Raw genomic sequence first — 20,203 nt, 5'->3', positions numbered from 1 at the left:
CTGCAGGTGTTGGGACCCTTTTGGTTTAATGTAACGCTTCAATCTTTCACAGTTTTAACATGCCAAGGAAGTGGTTAGAATCTCATACACCCCAGTATGGATGAATGAATATTGGTAATGACTATATTGGGAATGCATCTGCATAGTAAAAAAAAGCCTGAGTGGATTATGAAATGCTAAGACCGTAGTGAATTGTGTCTGTGTGTGGCCACTGGGGGTTGGGTAGCAGCAACGGGAGGGGGCGCAATTTGTCAGCTGGGGGAGGGTTGGGGATTTCTGACAGTGATGTCTCCTGTGACGACAGCTCTCCCCCCCCCCCCCACACACACACACAAGCAACCCATGATTAGGTGTGTGTAATGACAATAATGACACTGCTCATTTCCTTGTCAACTAGGAATTTGAAATTATAACTAACAATTTAGACACTTCGATAATAATATTGTAAAAAGGATGAACGTATTTCTCTCTCTGTATACGGTAGTAGAGCTGTCCTGGAGTACACAGCTTTCATGTAATTGTTAGAAGAGATACTGTGTTGCCAAAGTAGTAGTACTGTAGTTACAACAAAACCGCTTGAAGAAATGGATGATTACTTCAGTCACTCTTTCCATGCTTTTACATATAAACATGTCTGTCTCTGTATATCATCCAGAAAGGACCTCCAGTTTAAATATTTATTGGTAGTTAGAAAAGCTAACCACTTTTCCAAGAGGGCTTGTCTCTTTCCCTCTCTCCTTCGCAATTTTTTTTGTCCACATTCCACCAACTTCTCTCCCAAGCTATAAATATCTGTCTGTGTCAGATTGGACGAGAGTGAAGGAAACTAAGTGGCTGTACAGAAAGAGAGAAAAAGATGGGGGAGGTAAGGATAGATAGATGGGGGGTGAGTGGGGGAGTGAGTTGTGAAGCTGTGGAGGGTGATTTGAAATGAAACCAGGTGCGTTGCGTGACCAGTGAGTGGGGGCACAGGGGGGAGGTGGGAGTATGTGTGAATCTATGCAAGTTGTTGTTCCGCCTGTGATTTGGACAGATTTGGAATTTGGGCCGCAGACCAGGAATTTGCATCCTGGGGGGTCAGGGAGGGGGGTCGTGGGAGGGTGGAGGATGGCAGTGCAGGGGGCCAGAGTGGGGGTAGAAATGGGCTGTCCTTCTCTCCTCTCTCCCTCTCTCTTTTTCTCTCTCCCTCCCCTGCATGCATTCAGCTGCTCCAGCTGTCGATCTCCCCACTCACTCTCTCAGGGCCATAGAGGCAGGAGCAGGACAGACAGAAGGACCACTTCAGCTCTTCATGCTCACAACACACCAGGGACTACCACCACCAGCAGACTAGAACAGCACATTGAGCACAGAGCAACAGGGACACAAACTAGGGACCTGAAGATAGCAAGAAGAAGAAGATTTCACACAGGAAAGAAGACTTGTCTGTGAGTTCACCATGTTTTACAATGACAGTGTGTGCAGGTTTGAAAGAGCGTTGTGTGTGTGTCTACGAGAGTGTTTGCGAGTGAGTAACCAAGTGTGTGTGTCACAAAGAAAAGGGGAAAAAAAGTGTGTAATGCCTCTGACCCTCTGTTTGCTCCTGGAGGGGGTGGACACGTCACAGTTAAACCATTCTCTCCTCTCAACCTCCACAGCTGCAGTTCAATCCTTACAAGAGCTGAGGTGGCAAGGCCCTGCGCTTGTGTATGTGTGTGTGTTAGAGAAAGAGGGAGAGAGGGAGGGAGGGAGGGACAGAGAGCATGTGTAATATAGTAGGTGTATTTGTTAATGGAAATGTATTACAAAACTCTCTTACAGATCCAGCTACTATTTCACAACTATTTAATGTCACAATCGCAAAGTCTATTAAAATCCCCTGCAAACCTTTTGCATGACAAATCCTGCCAGACAACATGGTCAGTTAAGAGAGAACCTTAAGTTCAGGATTTGTTTGTTGGAAAGTCTTCCATTAGTGTGAGGAAGAGCAGCCAGGCCTTCTTTACCATATGGTCACACTAAGACATCCACATCAAACTAGAGAGACAGGTGCACTAAACACACCCTGTATACACCCTCACTCCTATATACGCACACCATCACAGTGCAGGACACTGCCTTCCCACTCCGTTACATACGTACCACTTCTGTGCAGAGCAGGGCCCCATTTTGTCGCTTTGGTTATATACTCTCAATAACTAACGTTTGACAGAAAGAATAGTTTGTTCATAGGCCTGCATGAGGCTGGAATGACTACAGTGATTCAGGGGAAAGCGCAGAAGCATGCCAAGGAGGGCCAGAGAGTTGCACCCCAGAGGACCAAACTCCCCCCTCTGACCCACCCTGTGTCCATTATCTCCTGCCCTCGGCACGCCTCACCTCATCCATTTACTACAGCAATGTACTCCCCAGCAGACTGCCGCCCTGTGCTAATGGGACAACAGGCTAACTCCATAGGGAACTGTTATGTGTTTTTCTGCAGAGCTACTGTCCGGCAATATGAGAGAAATCTCCCATCACAGGAGTTCAGTGGTATCACATGTAAGAAGTTCTGGCCTCTGGGTGGCAGGTTCAGTGCAGCGAGGGGAGCAGAGCACAACTTGAGCCCACCGGGCCACCATGTTAGGGAGAGAGCAAATCCATGCGCTACTGAGCAGAACAGAACAAAGCTGGCTATGTACAGTATGCACATCTCAAGACAGGACCATCTCTGGTTGGCTCTCCCACGTGTGTGTGTGTAGATGTAGTTGTATGTGTGTATAACTGTGTGTGTGGTCTCGGTGTGTGCTTTGCCTAGTCCCCATGAGGTCATTTCTTTTTGACCCTGTGGATATTTTGCTTAGTCATTCTGCTGATGGTGTGGATTCAGGGAGAGTGATGCCTCCTGTTGCACGAGTTAACATACTACTGATGCCAGTAACATAAGTAAGCACCTGGGCCAATTAAAGACATCACATTGTCCCCCAAGAGTAGTTGAATTCCTTGTTCAAACCAAGTAAAGTTTCTAGACCCCTTGATTTTTCCACACATTTTTTACATTACTGCCTTATTCTAAAATGTATTAAATACAAAAAAAATCCACAGCAAGCTACACACAATCACTCATAATGACAAAGAGAAAACAGCTTTAAACAGAAATACCTTATTTTACATAAGAATTCAGACCCTTTGCTATGAGACTCGAAATTGAGCTCAGGTGCATCCTGTTTCCATTGATCATCATTGTGATGTTTCTACAACTTGATTGTAGTCCACCTGTGATAAATTCAATTGATTTTACATGATTTGGAAAGGCACACCTGTCTATATAAGGTCCCAGAGTTGACAGTGCATGTCAGAGCAAAAACCAAGCCATGAGGTCGAAGGAATTGTCCGTAGAGCTCCGAAACAGGATTGTGTCGAGGCACAGATCTGGTGAAGGGTACCAAGAAATGTCTGCAGCGTTGAAGGTCCCCAAGAATACAGTGGCCTCCATCATTCTTAAATGGAAGAAATTTGGAACCACCAAGACTCTTCCTAGTGCTGGCCGCCCGGGCAAACTGAGTAATCAGGGGTTAAGGGCGTTGGTCAGGGATGTGATCAAGAACCCGATGGTCACTCTGACAGGGCTCTAGAGTTCCTCTGTGGAGATGGGATAACCTTTCAGAAGGACAACCATCTCTGCAGGACTGAACTAATTAGGCCTTTATGAAAGAGTGGCCAGGCGGAAGCAACTCCTAGTAAAAGGCACATGACAGCCTGCTTGGAGTTTGCCAAAAGGCAAATAAAGACTCTCAGACTATGAGAAACAACATTCTCTGGTCTGATGAAATCAAGATGGAACTATTTGGCCTGAATGCCAAGCGTAACGTCTGGAGGAACCTGGCACCATCCCTACAGTGGAGCATGGTGGTTGAAGAATCATGCTGTGGAGAAACCTGGCACCATCCCTACAGTGGAGCATGGTGGTTGAAGAATCATGCTGTGGAGGAAGGAACCTGGCACCATCCCTACAGTGGAGCATGGTGGTTGAAGAATCATGCTGTGGAGAAACCTGGCACCATCCCTATAGTGGAGCATGGTGGTTGAAGAATCATGCTGTGGAGGAACCTGGCACCATCCCTACAGTGGAGCATGGGGGTGGAAGAATCATGCTGTGGAGAAACCTGGCACCATCCCTACAGTGGAGCATGGTGGTTGAAGAATCATGCTGTGGAGGAAGGAACCTGGCACCATCCCTACAGTGGAGCATGGTGGTTGAAGAATCATGCTGTGGAGAAACCTGGCACCATCCCTATAGTGGAGCATGGTGGTTGAAGAATCATGCTGTGGAGGAACCTGGCACCATCCCTACAGTGGAGCATGGGGGTGGAAGAATCATGCTGTGGAGAAACCTGGCACCATCCCTACAGTGGAGCATGATGGTTGAAGAATCATGCTGTGGAGAAACCTGGCACCATCCCTACAGTGGAGCATGGTGGTTGAAGAATCATGCTGTGGAGAAACCCGGCACCATCCCTACAGTGGAGCATGGTGGTTAAATTTAATTACATTTTTTACTATTTTCTACATTGTAGTATAATAGTGAAGACATCAAAACTATGAAATAACACACATGGAATCATGTCATAACCAAAAAATTGTTAAGCAAATCAAATATATTTTGTTATATTTGAGATTCTTCAAAGTAGTCACCCTTTGCCTTGATGACAGCTTTGCACACTCTTGGCATTCTCTCAACCAGCTTCATGCATTTCAATTAACAGGTGTGCCCTGTGAAAAGTTAAGTTGTGGAATTTCTTTCCTTCGTAATGATCACACCCTTTTTTCCCCCAGTTTTCCCTTAAAATGACATACCCAAATCTAACTGCCTGTAGCTCAGTACCTGAAGCAAGAACATGCATATTCTTGATACCATTTGAAAGGAAACACTTTGAAGTTTGTGGAAATAAACTAATGTTGGATAATGTATCACATTAGATCTGGTAAAAGGTCAAACAAAGAAAAAAAGTGTTTCTTTCTTATTTTTTGTTCCGTTATCTTTGAAATGAAAGAGGAAAGGTCACAATGTACTATTTCATGTTAGGCGCAATGTCGATTTTGGACACTAGATGGGAGCAGTGTATGTGCAAAGTTTTAGACTGATTCGATGAACCATTGCATTTCTGTTCAAAATGTTGTATCAAGTCTGCCCAAATGTGCCTAATTGGTTTATTGATACATTTTGAAGTTCATAACTGTGCACTCTCCTCAAACAATAGCATGATATAGCTACTGTAAATTGGACAGTGCAGTTAGATTAACAAGAATTTAAGCTTTCTGCCCATATCAGATTTATCTATGTCCTGGGAAATGTTCTTGTTACTTACAACCTCATGCTAATCACATTAGCCTACGTTAGCTCAACCATCCCGCGGGGTGACACCGATCCTGTAAAGGTTCATGCTTCTACACCTGCGTTGCTTGCTGTTGGGAGTTTTAGGCTGGGTTTCTGTACAGCACTTTGTGACATCAGCTGATGTAATAAGGGCTTTATAAATGAATTTGATTGATTGATTGATTGATTGATTTGAGCCAATCAGTTGTGTTGTGACAAGTTAAGGGTGGTATACAGAAGATAGTCCTATTTGGGAAAAGACCAAGTCCATTTTATGTCTCAAATAAGCAAAGAGCAACGATTTTAAGACATGAAGGTCAGCCAATGCAGAAAATGTCAAGAACTTTGAAAGTTTCTTCAAGTGCAGTTGCAAAAACCATCAAGCGCTGTGATGAAACTGTTTCTCATGAGGACCACCACAAGAAAGGAAGACTCAGAGTTACCAGTCTTAGAAATTGCAGCCAAAATAAATGCTTCACAGAGTTCAAGTAACAGACACATCGCAACATCAACTGTTCAGAGGAGACTGTGTGAATCAGGCCTTCATGGTCGAATTGCTGCAAAGAAACCAATACTAAAGGAGTGCTGCGTCAGATGGCCTGGCCTCCACAATCACCCGATTGGCTAGGCCAATCTGCAAATCCCGCAAAACACCAGTCTCAACTTCAACAGTGAAGAGACGACTCCTCCGGGATGCTAGCCTTCTAGGCAGAGTTCCTCTGTCCAGTGTCTGTGTTTTTTGGCCAATAAAAAGAAAATATTAAGATGGGCAAGTCTGAGATTTGGCTTTTTCTTAGCTACTCTGCCTTTTTCTTTGCGACTCCGGCATCCCGGAGTCGCCTCTTCACTGTTGACGTTGAGACTGGTGTTTTGCGGGTACTATTTAATGAAGCTGCCAGTTGAGAACTTGTGAGGTATCTGTTTCTCAAATTAAACACTATAATGTACTTGTCCTCTTGCTCAGTTGTGCACAGGGGCCTCCCACTCCTCTTTCTATTCTGGTTAGAGCCGGTTTGCGCTATACTGTGAAGGGAATAGTACACAGCGTTGGCAATTTCTCGCATGGAATAACCTTCATTTCTCAGAACAAGAATAGACTGATTAGTTTCAGAAGAAAGGTCTTTGTTTCTGGCCATTTTGAGCCTGTAATCAAACCCCAAAATGCTGATGCTCCAGATACTCAACTAGACTGAAGAAGGACAGTTTTATTGCTTCTTTAATCAGAACAACAGTTTCCAGCTGTGCTAACATAATTGCGAAATCATTTTCTAATGATCAATTAGCCTTTTAAAATGGTAACCTGGATTAGCTAACACAACGTGCCATTGGAACACAGTGATGGTTGCTGATAATGGGCCTCTGTACGCCTATTTAGATATTTCATAAAAAATCTGCTGTTTCCAGCTACAACAGTCATTTACAACATTAACAATGTCTACACTTTATTTCTGATCACTTTGATGTTATTTTAATGGACAAGAAATGTGCTCTTCTTTCAAAAACAAGGACGTTTCTAAGTGACCCCAAACTTTTGAACGGTAGTGTATACACAGTGCCAGTCAAAAGTTTGGACATACCTATTCATTCAAGGGTTTTTCTTTATTTTTACTATTTTCTACATTGTGGAATAATAGTGAAGACATTAAAACTATGAAATAACACGCATGGAGTCATGTAGTAACCAAAAAAGTGTTATTTTTAATATGTTTTATATTTTAGATTAATCAATATAGCCATCCTTTGCCTTGATGACAGCTTTGCACACTTGGCATTTTCTCAACCAGGTTCACTTGGAATGCTTTTCCAACCGTCTTGAAGTTTGCACATATGCTGAGCACTTGTTGGCTGCTTTTCCTTCACTCTGCGGTCCAACTCATCCCAAACCATCTCAATTGGGTTGAGGACGGATGATTGTGGAGGCCAGGTCATCTGATGCAGCAATACATCACTCTCCTTCTTGGCCAAATAGCCAACTACACAGCCTGGAGGTGTGTTGAATCATTGTCCTGTTGTAAAACAAATGATAGTCCCACTAAGCGCAAACCAGATTGGATGGCGTATTGCTAGCCATGCTGGTTAATTGTGCATTGAATTCTAATTAAGTCAATGACAGTGTGACCAGCAAAGCACATCACACCACCTACTCCATACTTCATGGTGGGAACTACACACGTGGAGATCATCCGTTCACCCACTCGGCGTCTCTCACAAAAACCCGGCAGTTAGAACCAAAATCCTCAAATTTAGACCCATCAGACCAAAGGATAGATTTCCACCGGTCTAATGTCCATTGCTTGTGTTTCTTGGCCCAAAGCAAGTCTCTTCTTAGCATTTATTTGGGCTGCAATTTCTGAGGCTGGTAACGCTAATTAACTTGTCCTCTGCAGCCTTTCCTGTGGCGGTCCTCATGAGAGCAAGTTTAATCATCGGGCTTGAATATTTTTGCGACCGCACGACTGCACTTTTTCCGCATTGACTGACCTTCATGTCTTAAGGTAATGATGGACTGTCATTTCTCGCTTATTTGAGCTGTTTTTGCCATAATATGGACTTGGTCTTTTACCAAATAGGGTTATCTTCTGTATACCACCCCTAACTTGTCACAACACAACTGATTGGCTCAAACGCATTAAAAAGCAAAGAAATTGCATCACAATTCCAGTGGATCAGAAGTTTACATACACTAAGTTGACTGTGCATTTAAACAGCTAGGAAAATTCCAGAAAATTATGTCATGGCTTTAGAAGCTTCTTATAGGCTAATTGACATCATTTGAGTTAATTGGAGGTGTAACTGTGGATGTATATCAAGGACTGCCGTCAAACGACTCAGGAAGGAGACGTGTTCTGTCTCCTAGAGATGAACGTACTGTGGTGCGAAAAGTGCAAATCAATCCCAGAACAACAGCAAAGGACCTTGTGAAGATGCTGGAGGAAATAGGTACAAAATGATCTATATCCACAGTAAAATAGTCCTATATCGACATTACCTGAAAGGCCACTCAGCAAGGAAGAAGCTACTGCTCCAAAACTGCCATAAAAAAACAGACTATGGTTTGCAACTGCTCATGGGCACAAAGATTGTACTTTTTGGAGAAATGTACTCTGGTCTGATGAAACAAAAATAGAACTGTTTGGCCATAATGACCATTGTTATGTTTGGAGGAAAAAGGGGTAGGCTTGCAAACCGAAGAACACCATCCCAACCGTGAAGCACGGGGGTGGCAGCATCATGCTGTGGGGGTGCTTTGCTGCAGGCGGGACTGGTGCACTTCACAAAATAGATGGCGTCATGAGAGAGGAAAATTATGTGGATATATTGAAGCAACATCTCAAGACATCAGTCAGGAAGTTAAAGCTTGGTTGCAAATGGGTCTTCCAAGTGGACAATGATCAAGCATACTTCCAAAGTTGTGGCAAAATGGCTTAAGGACAACAAAGCCACGTTATTGGAGTGGCCATCACAAAGCCCTGACCTTAATCATATAGAAAATGTGTGGGCAGTACTGAAAAAGTGTGTGCGAGCAAGGAGGCCTACAAACCTGACTCCGTTACACCAGCTCTGTCAGGAGGAATGTGGAAGGCTACCTGAAACGTTTGACACAAGTTAAACAATTTAAAGGCAATGCTACCAAATACTAATTGAGTGTATGTAAACTTCTGACCCACTGGGAATGTGATGAAAGAAATAAAAGCTGAAATAAATCATTCTATCTACTATTATTCTGACATTTCACATTCTTAAAATGAAGTGGTGATCCTAACTGACCTAGACAGGGAATTTTTACAAGGATTCAATGTCATGAATTGTGAAAAACTGAGTTTAAATGTATTTGGCTAAGGTGTATGTAAACTTCCGACTTCAACTTTATGTATATTTCTGTGAAAAATGGTAAACTACGTGGTTCTACACTTCTGTTAAATGGCAAGTTTGTCACGCTACCCATTTTCCTTTAGTCATACAACTGTAATTCCATTTCAATGACAGTCAAGGAAATCATATATTTCTTCAACAACGCTTGTCTTTACCAGAACCACAAACAATGAACAGACCAGTGGTTGACCTGTGGAGGGCTGTCAGAGTGACGAACCATCCGCCCACTCAGAGACCAGAGGCTGTAGGGTTGGCAGCAGCTGTCCTACATGAACCATGGGGGGCTTTCCCAGAACCTGATACTCTGGGAAACACTGATAGTAGGGTATCCCTACTGGGAACTGCAGCCCACATCCTTGCCACGGGCATTCCAGAGGTCCAAACACCACTTGGTGCTCACTGGTCAGCGGTGGCGGGGCAGTACATACCCACGTCTCCCTGCTGCCCACAGTCCTGGGTGACTGAGTGGACTCGGGCGGACAGTTTTTGTTTTTTGGTGGTTTTAGGTCAGATCCCCCCCGCCCTGGCTGTAAGAGTACCACAGTGTCTACACAAGGATTCTGACGTGTCCTCATATCGGGGCTGTATATAAGTGTCCTCCTGCTTATGATGCAGACAGATGATATGACGCAAGGCCCACTATAAGACTTTTGTGAGTGTATGAAAGATTGTGAAGTTGTGTGACAAGTGCATTGTGTGTGTACTGAGTGGGTACTTGTCCTGGGAACTTAGTGGAACATCTGCTGTTGGTTTTGGTGCTTCAGAGCGAAGGTAAGGCTACATTTGGAGTGTGATGTAAGACAGTATTTACGCACGTCACTCTGTGGCTTCTTTTTTGTTAATTAGCATAATAGCCAACACACTCGGCATGAGGTTTGTGTGTGTGTGGGTGTGTGCATGTACAGTAGATGTGGCTAGGTACTTCTCTGTTTCGGCAGTTATGGGCCGCCTAGCTGTGTGGAGGAGAACCTATTTTTGTTCACGTGAGTGACTCTTGAAATGGGTCCTTTGTGATGTAATGTGATTGGTGGATTCGATCAAATATTTAAAGTGTGTGCGTGTGTGTACACGTATAAAGAAAGCAGTGATTATAGCTTTCCCCTTTATCTATTCTGTCTGGAGCCTCTGCTGACAGTTTTGCACGAACAACGGTTACTGAGAAATGGGGAGCTGGAATTGAGGATTTATTTGTCTAGGTACATGTTCTACTTAAACAGCTGTGCTTCCTCGTGCCAAGAACATTACATGGAGGATGGTTGGGTTCTCCTGAAATGGGCAGCAAAGCCCTGTCTGTATACTTCTCCACCTCCATATGCAGTACTTCAGTGATTAATAACACTAGCCATGATGATGAATGAAGCCAGGCTCAGATAAAGACAACAATGGATTATGTGGTACTAGTAACAGTGATGTAGATGGATGAACAGAGCAGATACCTGTCTGAGAGCCTGCAGCGTCTGGGAGAACGGAAAGTAATGTCTTGAAATTGACAGATAATATCCTGAGATTTTGGACCTCTTACAGGGTTACTGTGTTTAGTGGCCCACTCTGGTATACTGCAGGTTCAGCCTCCACAAGTTTTCAATGTGAAGTCCCAGCGGGCTTTTTGTGTGTGTGTGTGTGTGTGTGTGTGTGTGTGTGTGTGTGTGTGTGTGTGTGTGTGTGTGTGTGTGTGTGTGTGTGTGTGTGTGTGTGTGTGTGTGTGTGTGTGTGTGTGTGTGTGTGTGCGTGTGCGTGTGCGTGCGTGCGCGTGCGTGCGTGTTCCTAGTCCCAGTTACAGTGGGGCTGTCTAGGGAAATAGATGGCTGTGTGTGTAGAGCTATAATGAAAGCATTTCCTTGCTGTTGACTTTATTTTTAGCTGATGGATGGAGTACACCCTTATATTTATCTTTCACCGGCAGGGGGAGACGTACTTCCTCTCCATTATACTGGCGTGGATTCAGGGGGAAAGATGTTTGATTAGCAAATAATGTCACATGTCACTTGTTTGACCTGACTTCTGCTCTGTGTCTGGGCCTGGCTTTAGAAAAGATGTCAACACACAGCTCAGTGTTTTGAGAAGTTTATGAGGTGGATGATTTACCACTCAGGTTGCTGAGTCTATCTCTCTCTTTCTGAAGTGTTCTCAACCCAGGTCAATGAGTCGCCAGAGTATCTAACTCTGAGTGACTTCCACTACGACACAACTCATATACTCTCTCTCTCTCTCTCTCTCTCTCTCTGTCACTCTCTCTCTCCCCTTTCTGTCTCTCTTTCTGTCTCTCTTTCCCTCTCTACAGATACCACTGAACTGCTCTGAGCACCACAACAGGTCGGAAGCTTCTTTCATCCTGACCTGAGGCGCCGTTACCTGTGTGACCCGCCGGCTGTGCCAGTGTGTGTTAACACGTGTGGTCCTGTTCTATCTGCCAGTCAGTACGTGAGCATGCGGGGCGTGTGTGTGTCCATCCTGTGTGTGTCTGTGATCCTCCGCAGTGCTATTTCACAGCCACCTACAGAAAGTGACACCTACACGGTAAGGATGGGTATTTCGGCGTGCAAACCAGGACTCTCGTTCTCTCACTCTCTCAATCCCTCTCTCCTACCTTGCTATCTTTTCGTCCCCCTCCCACCATGTACCAGACTCATGATTTGACCCCTTTTTGTACTGCAGCTGCTCTTCTCTTTTCAGTTGACCTCCGCTGACCTGTTCTCTGTGCTCATGACTATGTGTCATCATCTCCTCCTCCCTCTCATCCTATTGGTGTGACAGTGGACAGCCATGATTTAAAGTGCATATAATAGCTGTACATGAAAGGTTATTTGGATGATACAGTACATGAGACTCTCTCTCCTGCTATCTGTAGGAATGCACAGATGGGTATCAATGGGACTCCCAGACTCAGCACTGCAAAGGTAAAGGCTCTCGCTTATCCTCATGTCCCCATGTCCGTGTCCTGAGTGAGAGCATTACAACTTGAAACCACTCCTGTTTTCAGTCCTTTTCCTTCAGCCTCTCGCTGTCTCTCCCTCTCTCCCGTCAGACATAAACGAGTGTGAGACCATTCCGGAGGCCTGTAAGGGTGAGATGAAGTGCTTCAACCACTACGGGGGCTACCTGTGCCTCCCCCGCTCTGCCTCAGTCATCCCAGCCCAGGACCCCCCCAGCCAGCCTGGGACCAACCTGGAGAGCACTGCCAGAGAGCCCTTCAACCCCTGTCCTCTGGGCTACGAACCCCAGGGAGACAGCTGTGTGGGTGAGTACCGGCTGGAGGATGAGACAGGGGAGGGATAATGTGTGTGTGTACGTGGATAGCTGGTGCTGGAATGTGTAGATTTCACGAGGACAGCTGCTCTTAGTTTTATGGGACGGAGAGTGGTGAAAGAGCTGTTTGTCCGGTTGTCCTTGGGGTCGGGGTGGTAGGTGTTGTTGTTGATGGGGAATGCATGAGACAGGAATAACAATTCAGCAATGTGGGGAATTCTCAGCTGTTGGTGCATCAAATGTATTAACTTACTATGTTACTTAAAACGGTGTGTCTCATTGCCATATGACACACACAGATGTGAATGAGTGTGAGAGAGATGAACACGACTGCCAGCCCAGCCAGCAGTGCATCAACACACCTGGAGCCTTTACCTGCCAGTGTCCTGATGGTTACCGCAAGGTTGGCACCGAGTGCATTGGTAGGTCAAACTATACTCTTAAAAAGGGTTCTGTAAAAGGGTTCTTCGGCTGTCCCTGTAGGAACTCTTTTGGGTTCCACCTAGAACCCTCTGGGGAAATGGTTCTACCTGGAACCAGAACGGGTTCTTCAAATGGTTATCCTATGGGGACAGCCAAATAACCCTTTTAGGTTCTAGATAGCACCATTCTTTCTAAGAATGTATAGCACTCTCCATAGGACTCTCTCTAACCAGCCTACCCCTTGGCCTGAGTCACACCAACTCACTGTTTGTGGTCTCACTGCATTGTTGTGGTTCAGCTTAGTCATTGTAGCATGTTATTTGACCTCTATTTAACCAGGCAAGTCCTTGGATCAAGTTCTCCTTTACCATAACAACCTGGTTGGTCAAAGCAATCTCCTTTCTCTGGAACTGTTTCTGAATTCTCTCCTTCCATCTGTGCTGTTAGATATTGATGAGTGCAGATACAGGTACTGTCAGCATCGCTGTGTCAACGTCCCCGGCTCCTTCTCCTGTCAGTGTGAACCAGGCTTCCAGCTGGCCGGCAACAACCGCTCCTGTATTGGTGAGGCATGGTCAAACTAATAGCTACAACCGGACAAAAGTACAGAGTCCCACACTATCCAGACTGATGTTAGAATGTGTATATACTGATAGACTTCTCCCTTTCCTCCTCCTTCCAGATGTGAATGAGTGTGACATGGGCGCCCCCTGTCAGCAGAGGTGTTATAACACCTACGGTACCTTCCTCTGTCGCTGTGACCAGGGCTACGAGTTGGGGCCTGACGGCTTCGCCTGCAATGGTGAGAGGATCTGTCTGTCTGTCTGTCTGTCTCTATAGTGCCATTAAAATCGCAGTGCTACGATCTACGAAACCATCTATTTCTTTCTTGCATTATTTAAAAGCTCTCTGTCTGTTTCCTTGGTTAAAACAGCTGCGCTATGATCTGAAACGCTGTTCCCCTCCCTCTCCCTCCTGCGTTCTGCAGACGTAGACGAGTGCAGCTACTCCAGTTACCTGTGCCAGTTCCAGTGTGTCAATGAACCCGGGAAGTTCTCCTGTCAGTGCCCAGAAGGCTACCAGCTGCTGGGCACCCGACTATGTCAGGGTAAGCACTCTCTCCATCTGTTCTCCTTTTGCCCGTCTTTCACTTCAACGTCAGCTAATTGTACCTGTGTTCTTTCGTTGTCCTCGTTAGTGGACAACTTGATTCTATTCTATTAATTTAGATTCTGTGTCCTATTGTATTCGAACCTTCCCTTTCCCCAACCTGTTCTCTATCCCTCTCCCCCCCAGATATAAATGAGTGTGAGACCGGAGAGCACCAGTGTACTACAGGACAGACCTGTGTGAATATCCACGGTGCCTATCAGTGTGTGGACACCAACCTCTGTCAGGACCCTTACATCCAAATAACTGACAAGTGAGTGAACATTTATTAAAACACACTCGCTCGCTCGCTCACACACACACACACACACACACACACACACACACACACACACACACACACACACACACACACACACACACACACACACACATCTTTCCCCCATTATCAACCTCTGTCCATATCATCAGCCTCGCTCTGCATGGAGCACAGCTCACATTATTTCTAAGATTGCTCCAATTACTTTTTCCATATTTCTGTCCAATTCTGTGCCCTTTTCAGTTTAACGTGTTCCAGTACAATTAGAACGCTGTTAGAAGAGGGAAACAAGTGTTAAATTGATAACAGGTGTGGACAGTGGTGTATTTCCCTCAACTTGTTTTGGCTCTATGAAAATGTTTCAGAAAATTACTTGGGGAAATGGCCACTGTTCAAATACAGTTGTATGTAATCCGTCTTGGTTTGAGGATAGTTCGCCAGTGCTCCTTCTGTATTGCAATATACCCCTCTAGTGGTTGAGTTATGAACTACTCTTTTGAACATTTTATCTAGAGGCATGAGCATTTCAGAGGACATATTCATCACTAAATATACAATATTGATGAACAAATATTCTGTTTTAATTTCAATGAAACGGAATCAAAAGTGAATCATTAAGCCATCTAGTTCATGATGTCAAATTTCAGGAAGTGACTTCCACTATGACAAAACTCATATACAGTCTCTCTCTCTCACTCACTCACTCACTCACTCACTCACTCACTCACTCACTCACTCACTCACTCACTCACTCACTCACTCACTCACTCACTCACTCACTCACTCACTCACTCACTCAGAGAGAGAGACTGTATACGAGTTTTGTCATAGTGGAAGTCACTTCCTGAAATTTGACAATTTGAGTAAAAACTCAAAACTGCTACTTTTCTCTCCTGTGTGTCTAGTCGTTGTGTTTGTCCTGTGACCAAGCCAGCCTGTCGAGACCTACCCTTCTCTATCGTCCACCGCTACATGAGCATCACGTCGGAACGCTCCGTCCCCTCAGACATCTTTCAGATCCAGGCCACCAGCGTCTACCCCGGAGCCTACAACACCTTCCGTATCCGCTCTGGAGACGACAACGGAGACTTCTACATCAGAGTGAGCACAGATATAGTGTAACAACCCTTGTATAGCACCAGCCTGAGTCACCCTCCCATCCACTTTGTGAATATATGATGATAGACTAGTGAATTTCTGATGACAGTGGAGGTCTAGAAACGTATTGTATTGCAGTTTTGAGACCTTGCATCATAACAACACTTAGAAGACTAGGAGAAATATGTCAAACAAACCCCCACTTTTTCTGCCTAATGTAGTGCGACTGACTCTGACTAACCTCACTATCATCTCTGTGTCTCCCTCAGCAAATCAACAACATCAGCGCCATGTTGGTTTTAGCCCGGGCCGTGACAGGACCCCTGGAGTACACATTGGACCTGGAGATGGTGTCAGTCAATCCCCTCCTGAGCTACCAGACCAGTTCGGCCCTGCGACTGTCCATCTACGTAGGGCCTCATGCCTTCTAGGGGAAGGGGAGAGAGACAGAAAGAGGGGGTGGGGGGGGGGGAAGACACAGTATAGACACAAGAGAGGAAAAACAGGAAACACAGAACAATCTAGAATTGAAAGGGGTCAGAAACAGAACAGTCAGATAATGTAACATGATGTCAAAGGTAACTCTGTCAAATCCCAATCATTTGGGAAAGCTAAGATAGAGTGAGATAAAAACACATTCATAAGAAAGGAATACTGCATCAATAACGTATAACTGATAAATATGAATACTACGAAGTAGTATTGATATACTGTACATGTTTGCTCCCTGCCTCCTAGAGTATCATTCTCAACCGCTCCACGTTGCCCATTACCCTAGTCACCTTTGGTACCGACCAAACACCCTCCAATTGAAGATCTAGAGAGAACCAAAAAAACGTATTACGTTATCATTGTATCATAATCATTCTCATCCCGACTCTGTCGTTCCCTTGCTTTGAACAGACTCATTATCACTCCTATGTTTTCGTGCTATTCCCATTCCTTTATGACAGTTTCCCTTATCATCCATGGACACGACTCAATAACCACTCAGATCAAACCTCTTCATCCGCCCTGTCGCTCCCGCATCCATCCCGCTCCTGAATCATACCTAGTCCTGGTGCTGAAGCTCTGACTCACTCACACACCGTTTGTAGCTTTGTAACATTACAGAAAGCTGTATCAGAAAGCTGATACAAAATAAAACGATATACATTTAAATCACGTGTTAACCATAGCTTTTTGTGCATATTATTTCACCATGTCACCCTTCTTAATATAGTCCCATTTCTCTCCTACTTCTTCAACTCCTGTTTCTCCTTTTCCTTCAACCAGTATGTCCTAATTTCCCCCACAGCGTGCTATGGTCGTAGCCAGTTGACCTTTCTGAATGTATCCCCCCAGGTCCACTGTGCTCCAGTGCCAGTGGCACTCTGTCTTTCCACAGCTGCAGAACATGCCTGGGCTTCTTGTGTGACAACCACTGGAAAAGATCTCTTGAACAATGAGAGAAGGCAGAAGGTCTCGCTAGAGAAATCAGCTGGATTATACGGGTCAATATTCACTTAAGACTCATTAGCCTTAATATGTGGGGCATAACAAGGTGACCTGCTCTGCAGTGGCATACTGATGGAACAGCCACAGCCTCTCCCCTGGGTGACTAAAGCCATATTGCTTGGGTAGTGATTCTTCTCCAGTCCACAAAAAAAAACAGGGGAAAGCCCTAATGCACCGTCCATCGCCTCCGCTGCTGCTCACTCTGCCCAGCCAGCCTCCACCTTGACACACACACACACACACACACACACACACACACACACACACACACACACACACACACACACACACACACACACACACACACACACACACACACACACACACACACACACACACACACACACACACACACACACACACACACACACACACACACACTCTCCCCTCTATCCTCAGCTCAATGGTGATGACTCATACGCCACAGTCTTACGTAATCAGGCCCAGAGTGAAGTCTGTAGCCAGTACAGCCACAAGGAGCCGAGGGTGTAGTCTGTAGCTAGTACAGACACAAGGAGCCGAGGGTGTAGTCTGTAGCTAGTACAGACACAAGGAGCCGAGGGTGTAGTCTGTAGCTAGTACAGACACAAGGAGCCGAGGGTGTAGTCTGTAGCTAGTACAGACACAAGGAGCCGAGGGTGTAGTCTGTAGCTAGTACAGACACAAGGAGCCGAGAGTGAAGTCTGTAGCCAGTACAGACACAAGGAGCAGAGGGTGTAGTCTGTAGCCAGTACAGACACAAGGAGCCGAGAGTGAAGTCTGTAGCCAGTACAGACACAAGGAGCCGAGGGTGTAGTCTGTAGCCAGTACAGACACAAGGAGCCGAGAGTGAAGTCTGTAGCTAGTACAGACACAAGGAGCCGAGGGTGTAGTCTGTAGCTAGTACAGACACAAGGAGCCGAGGGTGTAGTCTGTAGCTAGTACAGACACAAGGAGCCGAGGGTGTAGTCTGTAGCTAGTACAGACACAAGGAGCCGAGAGTGAAGTCTGTAGCCAGTACAGACACAAGGAGCAGAGGGTGTAGTCTGTAGCCAGTACAGACACAAGGAGCCGAGAGTGAAGTCTGTAGCTAGTACAGACACAAGGAGCCGAGGGTGTAGTCTGTAGCTAGTACAGACACAAGGAGCCGAGGGTGTAGTCTGTAGCTAGTACAGACACAAGGAGCCGAGAGTGAAGTCTGTAGCCAGTACAGACACAAGGAGCAGAGGGTGTAGTCTGTAGCCAGTACAGACACAAGGAGCCGAGAGTGAAGTCTGTAGCTAGTACAGACACAAGGAGCCGAGGGTGTAGTCTGTAGCCAGTACAGACACAAGGAGCCGAGGGTGAAGTCTGTAGCCAGTACAGACACAAGGAGCAGAGGGTGAAGTCTGTAGCCAGTACAGACACAAGGAGCAGAGGGTGAAGTCTGTAGCCAGTACAGACACAAGGAGCCGAGGGTGTAGTCTGTAGCCAGTACAGACACAAGGAGCCGAGGGTGAAGTCTGTAGCCAGTACAGACACAAGGAGCCGAGGGTGTAGTCTGTAGCCAGTACAGACACAAGGAGCCGAGGGTGTAGTCTGTAGCCAGTACAGCCACAAGGGGGCAGTGTGACACACAGCTCTCTCTCCCAGGCTGAGACCGGAATAGTAACAACCCTAGGTGATGGAATCTGCTGGTTTTGTAACCTGACTACTGAACCTGCCTTCCCTCTCCCTATCAGTGAACTCCTAGGCTTGAGAGATGCAGAAGCAATGTGAAGTGTACACAAGTATGTGGATTTTTCAGCCACAGCCGTTGCTGACAGGTGTATAAAATCGAGCACACAGCCATGCAATCTCCATAGACTAACATTGGCAGTATAATTGCCTTACTGAGGAGCTCAGTGATGTGGGATGCCACCTTTCCAACAAGTCAGTTTGTCAAATTTCTGCCCTGCTAGAGCTGCCCTGGTCAACTGTAAGTGCTGTCATTGTGAAGTGGAAACGTCCAGGAGCAACAACGGCTTAGCCGCAAAGTGGTATGAAGGACTGCCGAGTGCTGAAGCGCGAAGCCCATAAAAATCATCTGTCCTCGGTTGCAACACTCACTACAGAGTTCCAAACTGCCTCTGGAAGCAACATCAGCACAAGAACTGTTCATCGGGAACTTCATGAAATGGGTTTCATGGCCGAGCAGCTGCTCACAAGCCTAAGATCACCATGCGTAATGCCAAGCGTCAGCTGGAGTGGTGTAAAGCTCGTCGCCATTGGACTCTGGACCAGTGGAAACGTGTTCTCTGGAGTGATGAATCATGCTTAACCATCTGGTAGTCCGACAGATGAATCTGGGTTTAGCAGATGCCAGTGGAACGCTATCTACCCCAATGCATAGTGCCAACTGTAAAGTTTGGTGGAGTAGGTATAACGGTCTGGGAGCCAGGCCTAATCGCCCAACGTCAGTACCCGGCTTCACTAATGCTCTTGTGGCTGAATGGAAGCAAGTCCCCGCAGCAATGTTCCAAAACCTAGTGGAATGTCTTCCCAGAAGAGTGGAGGCTGACTCCATATTAATGCCCATGATTTTGGAATGAGATGTTCCAAAACATATGGCATCAGTATGTTAGCCTTAGCTGAGGGCTTAGTGGTCAGATCAGAGTTAACAACGTGATGTTGTTGCGGGATATGGAGGAGAGGGGAGTGATGTATGTGGGAGGAGTGTGTGGGTTACAGGGGAGGAACAGAGTGGTACAAGTCCCATGGCATTTCCTGTTGGCACTGAGACACAGAAATGACCTGAGTGAAATGGGATCAGACTGTACTGTGCCCGCACAGTGGGCACGGGGAAGGATGGCACTATGTTGTGTGTGGGTGGGCGTGTATGGGCATTTGTATGTGCGAGGGTGTTTGTTTGTGTATGAGTAATAAAACTGTGAGTGTGTGTGTGTGAGTGTATGCAGACGTGGGGAGGAGTGTTTGGGGTGGCAGTAGGGAGCGGAACAGTGAGCCTCTCTTTGCCACTTCCACTAAGGTTTGAGCTTGTTTCCCTGGGCAAGCCTTCCACCGCGGGCGGGCCAGGTGTGGGGGTGGGAGTCAATGGGACAGTAATGGGTTGTTCCACGGAATGTGTCCCTTTCACGTCCCATTTCAATTCTAAGTAGAAACTGTGCACCAATATTTGATATTTTGATACTTTGACAAAGTCATTTCTGAAGATGTGATTAAAGACACTATGGATACACACACAAATATGTACAAAGTAAAAAAAACAAGAACATATCCCTGATTTTAAGATCAACCCTGTTACGTGAACTGAACTCTCATTTGAATAGGATGAAACTATTCCT

The 20,203-nt window shown here is 45.8% G+C and overlaps 1 protein-coding gene across 1 annotated transcript; it reads left to right on the top strand.

The window, feature by feature from the left end:
- The first annotated feature begins 215 nt into the window (after positions 1-215).
- Positions 216-16,565, top strand: LOC110488777 (EGF-containing fibulin-like extracellular matrix protein 2). The gene is made up of 11 exons (XM_021561149.3): positions 216-1,427; positions 11,490-11,725; positions 12,057-12,105; positions 12,234-12,446; positions 12,754-12,876; positions 13,325-13,441; positions 13,560-13,679; positions 13,866-13,985; positions 14,174-14,300; positions 15,212-15,407; positions 15,674-16,565. Exons 2-11 carry the CDS (start codon positions 11,636-11,638, stop codon positions 15,833-15,835), a joined length of 1,317 nt encoding a protein of 438 aa, XP_021416824.1. The 5' UTR covers positions 216-1,427; positions 11,490-11,635; the 3' UTR covers positions 15,836-16,565.
- The last annotated feature ends 3,638 nt before the right edge of the window (positions 16,566-20,203 follow it).

The sequence above is a fragment of the Oncorhynchus mykiss genome, chromosome 14 (genome assembly GCF_057628025.1).
Source record: "Oncorhynchus mykiss isolate SJ-2025 chromosome 14, ASM5762802v1, whole genome shotgun sequence".
Classification (NCBI taxonomy): domain Eukaryota; kingdom Metazoa; phylum Chordata; class Actinopteri; order Salmoniformes; family Salmonidae; genus Oncorhynchus; species Oncorhynchus mykiss.
The sequence above is the reverse complement of the archived record's forward strand: the minus strand, read 5'-3'. Positions and strand labels throughout refer to the sequence as shown.

Coding starts and splice junctions, on each gene's coding strand:
- LOC110488777 (XM_021561149.3), top strand. CDS start 11,636: ATGCGGGGCGTGTGTGTGTCCATCCTGTGTGTGTCTGTGATCCTCCGC. Junction 12,106..12,233: donor CCAGACTCAGCACTGCAAAG/GTAAAGGCTCTC, acceptor CTCTCCCGTCAG/ACATAAACGAGTGTGAGACC. Junction 14,301..15,211: donor TACATCCAAATAACTGACAA/GTGAGTGAACAT, acceptor CTGTGTGTCTAG/TCGTTGTGTTTGTCCTGTGA.